The following is an 8809-nucleotide window of genomic DNA, read 5'->3' on the forward strand; positions in this document are numbered from 1 at the left end:
TTGTTGATCACTGAAACAGTCTGAAACGAACGCTGGAAACGATTTCGTCCATCACGTGTTGGCCATTTCCGTACAGTAGAGCTCGGGAGTTTAATAAGCGCATTTGTAATTCCACCCGACACCTTTGTTGTGCGCGTGAAGGGGCGGGAATGCAAATAGATCTTCATGTATAAAGAGAACATCGCAGAGCCGTGCGTCAGGATACCTCAAAATACCCCACTAACATACTCTTGAGACTGTGGTAGGATTCAAGACTTTGCGGACTTTTTAAAATACCCTACATTTGACGAATTTTTTATTCATTTTTTTATTTCATAAAACCGATCATTTACTTAAAGAAGTATGCCTAATCTGCCAGTTGGTCGTTTTATGGCCATGTATCTCACGCTGTTTGGATACCTTGGGGATGCTTACGCTGGGGCTGTTTTACTGAACTCTAATGCCATCAAGAACTTGCCCGGTGTCACTGACACGGTTAGCCCGAGCCCACGTCCTTTTTCTTCAGGTAATGACGGACAGAAGGCAGTCGTGGACACTTTGCAGGTAAGCAACTGCACTAGAACGCTCTTGCAGCTGTGCGTAATACCAACACTAACCTATGCCTGAGCGCTTATTGGGCACTTTACCTTACCTACGCTTTTACTGAAATGCGTTTGGCAATTGTGTTCCAATTAAAGTTAATATTGTATTATGTTTTTATGTTAGCCTACTTGCACATACAATGCTGAGTGTGGGGCCGATGAATTCTGCAACGATATCCGAGGCGCGTGTCTCCCATGCCGAAAGACCCGGAAGCGGTGCGCAAGAGATTCTATGTGCTGCGCCGGGAAGCGCTGTATCAATGGTGAGCTCAACATATGCAAACGCAACATGTTTGTTTTTACAACCATTTTCAGATCATCACACTTTTAATTCATGCGAGAACTTTGATGTATTTGCGTTTAATGTGGTAGTAAGATAAAATAAGATAAACTTGTGGTGAGAAAGATGGGGAATCGTGAGATATTTAAGTCATTTAAGTCATTTAGATATTGTAATCATCTTAAAAACTTTACTTGTGTTCAACTGAAGTGACTGTATGATAACGTGTGCCTTTTTCCTCAGGTGTTTGTCAGGCCAGTGATCAAGATGCTGAAACCGCAGTCACTACCAGTGTTGAGAATAGGCAGAACAACACCATGGAACACAATGGCAAGAGACTGCCTCTGCCCCAAGGTCAACATTCTGTAAAAGGTAGGTGTGCATTACACATGCACACACATTATCCAGTACCACCCATAAAGATCCTATAGATTTGTCCTTCCCACCAGTCCCCAAGGAATAAGTTACCATAAAAACACAAAGCCAAGGGGATTGAAAATAAACATTTGTTTATCAAAATTCCAGCTATGAGGCCTTTCCAACAGAACCCTTCATATTCCTTCTCTCTAGGTCGGGAAGGTGACAACTGCCTAAGGTCCTCCGACTGCTCTGAGGGTCTGTGCTGTGCACGTCACTTCTGGTCTCGTATCTGTAAGCCGGTGCTGACGGAGGGCCAGATGTGCACGCATCACCGTAGGAAAGGCGGCCATGGCCTGGAGCTCTTCCAGCGCTGCGACTGTGCAGATGGCCTCTCATGCAGACTAGAGAGAGGAGAGAAAGACACCGGAGTCAGCAGGACGGCAGTGCGGAACCTGCATACCTGCCAGAGACGCTGACACACATCCGGGACATTCACACTGCCTCAGATGCTGACACACAGTCTTGAACATACACACTTCCCACAACCAACACATATCTGACAGATGTCAGAGACGCTGACATGCACAGAACACAACCGGAAAGGAAAAATGGGTTCCGGAGAAAAGTGATGCGCCCAGAGGGATGCGATGGACCAATCCAATTCCCCCTGATGCTGGAGAATTCAAAATAAAGAAGTTGTCATTGGATGTGTATAGGAAAGATCGATACATGTCATCAAAAATGGCAGAGTTGTTTTGTTTCTTTTAATGAAACTTAACTTTGATTGCAGTAAATTACTGTATTGTAAATACTATACTGGAGGTGGCACTTAACTGAGAATTTGAATTCTGTCTACACCTGTATTATAAATAACTTGGTGCTGCATAGTTAATTTCCAATATTGTAAATGTGATTTATATTGTTATTTACTGTGTAATGTAAATGTATTTTTTGTTTACTTGCAAAGTGTAAAAATATTTGTTTAAATAAAACATTCTAATTACCTGACCCATGTTGTAAGTGGCTGCTCGAGCTCTACAAGCACAAAGCTTGCCGTCGAACAATAAACTGGTATTTGATATTGTGATCCAGGGGAAAGGTACAAATCAACCCATATGCCAACAATGTTTGAATATCCATCCCAAATATGATGTCCAACAGCTTAATGATTCAGTCAAGCTCTCCAAAGACAGGGTAGGAAATGTTTTTAGCATTCCAATTGTAACGTGGGGGAAATACATGAAATACTATTGCTGTAGCTGTATTAGCTCAACTAATACAGTCCTCGGGACTAAACTAAACACGTGTTCTTTGCATCAAGAAGTGGAGCATGGAAATTATACAATTTCCACGTCACAAGGCAGTCGCCATAGGCCTACATGATTTCCATACTACTTCAGCTCCAGGAGCTCCATAAAACTGTCCTAAAAAACAAATATCACTGGGTTTCACTCACATTTTCAATCAGACAATAGTAATGTGTTGCAACATTCATGGAGAATGTGCCCAGGGAGAAGGAGAGCAGGTCTAGTTGGAATATGGGCACCAACGACTAAAAAACCCCACTACATTTACAATTATTCCTATTTCTCATACTTCACCACTACTGTCCTCCCAAGGCACCCCAACCAGCACATAGTACGAGGATCCCCTGATTGACCAAAACAGGAAGGCTTTCAGACAAAAGGCCATGCCCTTAATAAAAAATTGCATACACCTGGCACAGGCAAACCAACAAGTATGCGTTCCAAATAGGTAGACGGCTCTACCCCATTACACAAGCTTGCAACCACACCTTTTGGGAAGCAAGGAGTTATTCAGTCATGCTCTTGGTGGAATTTAACACCTAACCCGGGCAACACAAATTAGTGGTCAGGACTAGATGGAAAGTTTAAATGTTTGACCCAGATATCCTGGTCATGGTTTTTACACATACACACTAGTGGAGGCTGGTGGTGGGTGTTATAGGAGGACGGCCCCATTGTAATGGCTGGAATGGAACGGCATCAAACACAATACACATATGGAAACAATATGTTTGACTCAGTTGCTTTTATTCCATTCCAGCCATTTACAATAAGCCTGTCTTCCTATAGCTCTTCCCACCGCACGCACGCACGCACGCACGCACGCACGCACGCACGCACACACACACACACACACACACACACACACACACACACACACACATCAAAATATCACATCACAAAACATCATACCTTTGTGACAATGTGGGGGGCTTGACCATAGGAGAAATGTCATAGTGGTGAGACAGTCCTTGGGCCATGCATGGCTTTCTGTAAAAACAACACCTAGTTCATTACAGACAGGAGCACTATAGCAGGGCACTACAAAGACAATAACACTGTATCTAATGACAAGCGGCCATATCAAATGAAAAGAGTCAATAGCTAGGTTTTCATTTAATTGGCAACAGATTTTCATGTGAATATTCTAAAATGGAAACTACATGCATATTTTCCCACCATACATGTGTTTCCATCAAACTGAATTGTTGTAGTTAAATTCTCATTTACCGAATACAAAATACAAGTTAAAAGGTACAATATGTAGAATTTGCTTCACCATTTATTGGTTGCTACAATTCTAATAATTCACCTAATTTCAGTTTATGTGACAAAGTGTAGTGTAGAGAATCGTTGTACCATCTAAATCACTATGAAATATATTTTCAGTAACCAAAAATATGATTTTGGAATGAGATGTTCGATGAGCAGGTGTCCACATACTTTTGGTCATATAGTGTATTATATCACCAAATTCTACCTGTGTATCTCTAATTAGGACGAAGTGTATCACATGATGATAAGGGAATGACTGTGTCTTCTGTCCCAGAATAGCAGACCAATTATTTTGTTGATATCCCAGTGATTTGGATCAAAGGCTGACAAAGAGAAACATTTGATTTCTGATCATGCAAAGTGGCCCCCCTGAAACATTTGATGTCACAGCCATATACAGTATGATGGTTAAAGAAGGATGGTGTTCATGCAGTATGGGCCCGATTAAGACAAAGGAAATGTATGCCTTTCCTATGCATTTTGATTTAAGCACTTCTAAGTATTTGGTATTCAGACGTACCTTACGCAAGTGTGCAACAAGCTCTTTGGGAGTGGCTCCCTTAAGTATATGTAATATATTTAGAGTTTTGATTCAATAGGGTTTTTAGTACATACATCTAAAGCCATCCCTTTTAATACGGTGTACCCTAAGTTAAAATGTTCAGACTCAATTTAATTTATTGAGAGAATGGGTTCAGAATATTAAGGCTCAATGAAAGAAAGCCATCAAAATATGATGAGTTTGACTCTAAAACACTTTATATCTATTTTCCAAAATTTTGGTATATTAGGTCAATTGTTGTGTTTTTTCACTATCTAATCATGACATGAGGTTGTTAAATGGCAGAAATTTCAGAGAGACAAATAATAATGTTTTTTTGCTAAATGCCATATATCCGCCATAAGTAACACTGCTAGGTTTTAAACAGTCAAATGTTACAAATAACTACATTTTTAATAAAGAACTGTAAAAATGCTACATTTGTGACATCAATATATACTTTTTGTATTTGAAATAACGATTTAATACAGCAATATGAAATCTGTATTTTAAACATTTACATTTGACATTTTAGTCATTTAGCAGATGCTCTCATCCAGAGCGACTTAAAGGTCCAATGCAGCTATTTTTATCTATATATCAAATCATATCTGGGTAACAATTAAGTACCTCACTGATTGTTTTCAATAAAAAATGTCAAAATGAAACAAAAAATGCTTCTTAGGAAAGAGCAATTTCTCAAGCAAGAATTTTAGTAAGACTACCTGTGAGTGGTCTGAGTGAAGAGGGGAAATCGAAAAACAAGCTGTTATTTGCAGAGGTGTGGAACTCTCTTTCTTATTGGTCTAATTCACCAGGCAGGCCAAAAAATCCATCTCACCAAAACAGGGTGTAATCACCATTTTCACAATTTCATAGTATTATTTCAACCTCACAGTGTGGACATGTACTGTTTTTAAAGCACAGGGGGATTTTGGGGGGGACTGCATTGGGCCTTTATGATACAGGAATTTTCCTGTACAGAAAGACTGTAATTTCATTTAGAAAATGTAGAATTAATCTGCCCTAACGAAAAATGTATAAACCCCCTACAAAAATTACCACAAATTTTAATCCATATAACAATGAATATTTCCTGTTGCTGCAGGATTAGCTGGGTCAAATACAGACGATACATCTGTAGCTAGGGGAGACAATCACATCTTACAGTCAAATATACAGGATACGAACATTCCATCAAAGATAAACAATGGATATACAGTATTTTGCTAAATATAATAAAACAATTTAATCATACACATCTAAAATCTTTTTTTTTTATCTGAAAGGGCACACATAGCCTACCTGTCATGTTGATATGCTTCAGTTTTCGGGCAAATTACTGGTTTAACATTTGTCTCCAGCGATCATAAGGTAAAATATATCTAAAACAATTGTCATTTATATTTACAATCTCTTCATCCAAATGCAGTGGGGAAATGTGAGGACCTTTTACTTCTTCAAAGTAATTGTTATAGTTTTAAAATTGAAATGTACTTTTCATTTCTATTTCATCTTTTCAATTATATTTCAATGACATTCTAATTGTATTATTTTCAATGATATTCTGATTTAATCTCTTCAATTTGTGTTCTCTGAAGAGAAAAAAAGACCAATCAGGATTTTTCTTTGGTGTTCTTTCTGTTGGAAAGCAGAATGAACCAGGTTTAACTCGCGAATTTTGGCTATGCTTAGCTCTATTCCGTTTCTTTTTATATAAAAAAAACTCCCTACTCCTTGCTGATTACAAGCAGACACTTTAAATGATGCGGCCACCACCATGCTTGAAAATATGAAGAGTGGTATTCAGTAATGTGTTGTTGGATTTGCCCTAAAAATAACTCTTTGTGTTCAGCACATAAAGTAAAAAAAATTGTCACATTCTTTTGCAGTTTTAATGCCTTATTGAGAAAAGGATGCATGTTTTTATTTTTTAAAATTCTGTTCAGGATTCCTTCTTTTCAGTTAGTATTGTGCAGTAATTACAGTGTTGTTGATTCATCCTCAGTTTTCTTCTATCACAGCCATTAAACTCTGTAACTGTTTTAAAGTCACCATTGGACCTCATGGTGAAATCCCTGAGCGGTTTTCTTCTTATCCGGCAAATTAGTTAGGAAGGACACCTGTATCTTTGTAGTGACTGAGTGTATTGATACACCATCCAAAGTGTAATTAATAACTTCACCATCCTCAAAGGGATATTCAGTGTCTGCTTTTGAAATGTTTACCCATTAAGAATATGTGCCCTTCTTTGCACGTCATTGGAAAACATCCCTGTGGTTGAATCTGTTTTTGAAATGCACTGCTTGACTGAGGGACCTTACAGATAATTGTATGAGTGGGGTACAGAGATGAGGTAGTCATTAATAAATCATGTTAAACACTATTATTACACACAGAGTAAGTCCATGCAACTTATTATGTCACTTGTTAATCACATGTTTACTTCTGAATATATTTAGATTTGCCATTACGAAGGGGTTGAATACTTATTGACTCAAAACATTTCAGCTTTTCATTTTTTATTCATTTGTAAAAAATTCTAATAGCATAATTCCCCTTTTACATTACGGGGTATTGTGTGTAGACGTGACACAACATTTCAATTTAATCAATTTAGAATTCAGGGTGTAACACAATTTGTATTTTCTGATGACATTATGAGTGCATTCTAAAAATAGAAAAGTGACATTTGACAATAAATTGAATACCTGAATTCCTACTAAAATCCCTGAACTCCATTCATAATTTGTCCGTGCCAGTTCAATGTTTTACCGTTTGATGACCGTTGCTAAAGTAATAGTAAACATTTCGATTGGGAAACGCTTAGCTTAATAGTTATGTTTTTGTATTCTTACGATTGGGACCTACTGACTTATTATGTCCAAGTGCTTATTCTTTAACATAATGCTGTGTGTGTGTGTGTGTGTGTTACAAAAAGTGTCCTGTCAACCATGGAGTGTGCTACATTTTACCATCACTGTCCTTTCAGCATCACACTCACATCCTTTGATGTGTCACTGTGGTCACTTTTGGAGATAGTGTGATAGTGATGGTGTTAGGCTACCATAGGTTGTGTAAGCAGTGTGGTTGTGGTTGCGGTTGTTGTTGTTGCTGGTATTATTATCCGTGTGGGTGCTGTCTGTGTGAGTGGCAGCCTGAAGCATGGCTCAGCCTCAGGCCTGTTTGATTCAGTTGGTCGAATTAAGTGATGCTATGTTTCTGTTGTTGTTCTTGATTTCAACATGCTGACTAGACCGGGAACGTCTAGTCAGCTAATTTGTCCTGGGACACAAACATTGGGTTGTTATTTTAACTGAAATGCACAAGGTCTTCTACTCCGACAATTCATCCACAGAGAAAAGGGTAACCCTATTGAGTTTCTAGTAATCTCTCCTCCTTCAGTCATCTTCTTCTGACTTTATATGACGGTTGGCAACCAACTTTAAGGTGCATTATCACCACCGACTGGAGTGTCCACCTCACAATCAACCACGTGGGTATATGCTCCTAAAAACCAATGACGATTTGAGAGAGGTGGGACATGTAGCGCATCAAGCATCAAAAATAGAACCAAAAGTCCATCACACCAAAACAGGCTGATTTTTTTCAAACTGTCTTTTCAAACGGCTCTTACACTAAAAGGGCATTATCATAATTTTCACAATTTCGCAGTATTATTCCAAATTCATAGTGTGGAAATATATATAAAACACAGAAGAATCTGTTTTTTGAGTGCACTGGGCCTTTGAGTGCTTTATATTGTATGGGGGAAATTCATCATATCCACCGCATATGTAGCACCGGGTAGTACATGGCAGTTGGCAGAATAACAGGCGCTTGGGTGGACTAACACACAAAAACATTTTAACAAGAAGATGTAGGCCTACAGTATGTAGCCCATATCTCCTTTAAATTACTGTCCATTTCTGTATCGTCATCATAATGCTGCAGCATCAGCTAAAGCATGTTTTCTGGGAGTCTTGGAATCAGTGTCTCTGTAGAGCCACTTGTAGAGCCACTCTGTAGAGGCACTGTAGAGCCACTTGGCTAACCACACATTCCTACATCCCACAGGCATTTTCAAGAAGGGGGGGTCTTCGTATTAGCAAAATCAAATAAAAATGTTATAAAATTTTATTGGTCGCGTACACATATTTAGCAGATGTTATCGCGGGTGTAGCAAAATGCTTATGCTCCTAGCTCCAACAATGCAGTAATACCTTACAATACAAAACAATACGTGCAAATCCCCAAAATAAAAAGAAAGAAATTAAGAAATGCAGAAATATTAGAATGAGAAATGTCGGAGCCCGAAATATAAATATATATGTATATAATGGTGTACAGCAGTAGTTATGTGTCAATTTGTAAGTCGCTCTGGATAAGAGCGTCTGCTAAATGACTTAAATGTAAATGTAAATGTATGAGCCTTGACTGTAAAACAGTATGTAAACATTACTAA

General features: G+C 38.5%; 1 protein-coding gene across 1 annotated transcript; it reads left to right on the forward strand.

Annotated features, from left to right (window-relative positions):
* Positions 1 to 215: 215 nt before the first annotated feature.
* Positions 216 to 2208, forward strand: LOC115112695 (dickkopf-related protein 1-like). Its single transcript, XM_029639722.2, has 4 exons — positions 216 to 543; positions 706 to 844; positions 1105 to 1233; positions 1432 to 2208. Exons 1-4 carry the CDS (start codon positions 343 to 345, stop codon positions 1695 to 1697), a joined length of 735 nt encoding a protein of 244 aa, XP_029495582.1. The 5' UTR covers positions 216 to 342; the 3' UTR covers positions 1698 to 2208.
* Positions 2209 to 8809: the final 6601 nt, after the last annotated feature.

Source organism: Oncorhynchus nerka, linkage group LG28 (genome assembly GCF_034236695.1).
Source record: "Oncorhynchus nerka isolate Pitt River linkage group LG28, Oner_Uvic_2.0, whole genome shotgun sequence".
Classification (NCBI taxonomy): domain Eukaryota; kingdom Metazoa; phylum Chordata; class Actinopteri; order Salmoniformes; family Salmonidae; genus Oncorhynchus; species Oncorhynchus nerka.

Excerpts from the sequence above, each read along its gene's own strand:
- LOC115112695 (XM_029639722.2), top strand. The coding sequence starts at position 343 with ATGCCTAATCTGCCAGTTGGTCGTTTTATGGCCATGTATCTCACGCTG. Across the intron at positions 544-705 it reads CAGTCGTGGACACTTTGCAG|CCTACTTGCACATACAATGC; the intron begins GTAAGCAACTGC and ends TTTTTATGTTAG. Across the intron at positions 1,234-1,431 it reads AGGTCAACATTCTGTAAAAG|GTCGGGAAGGTGACAACTGC; the intron begins GTAGGTGTGCAT and ends CCTTCTCTCTAG.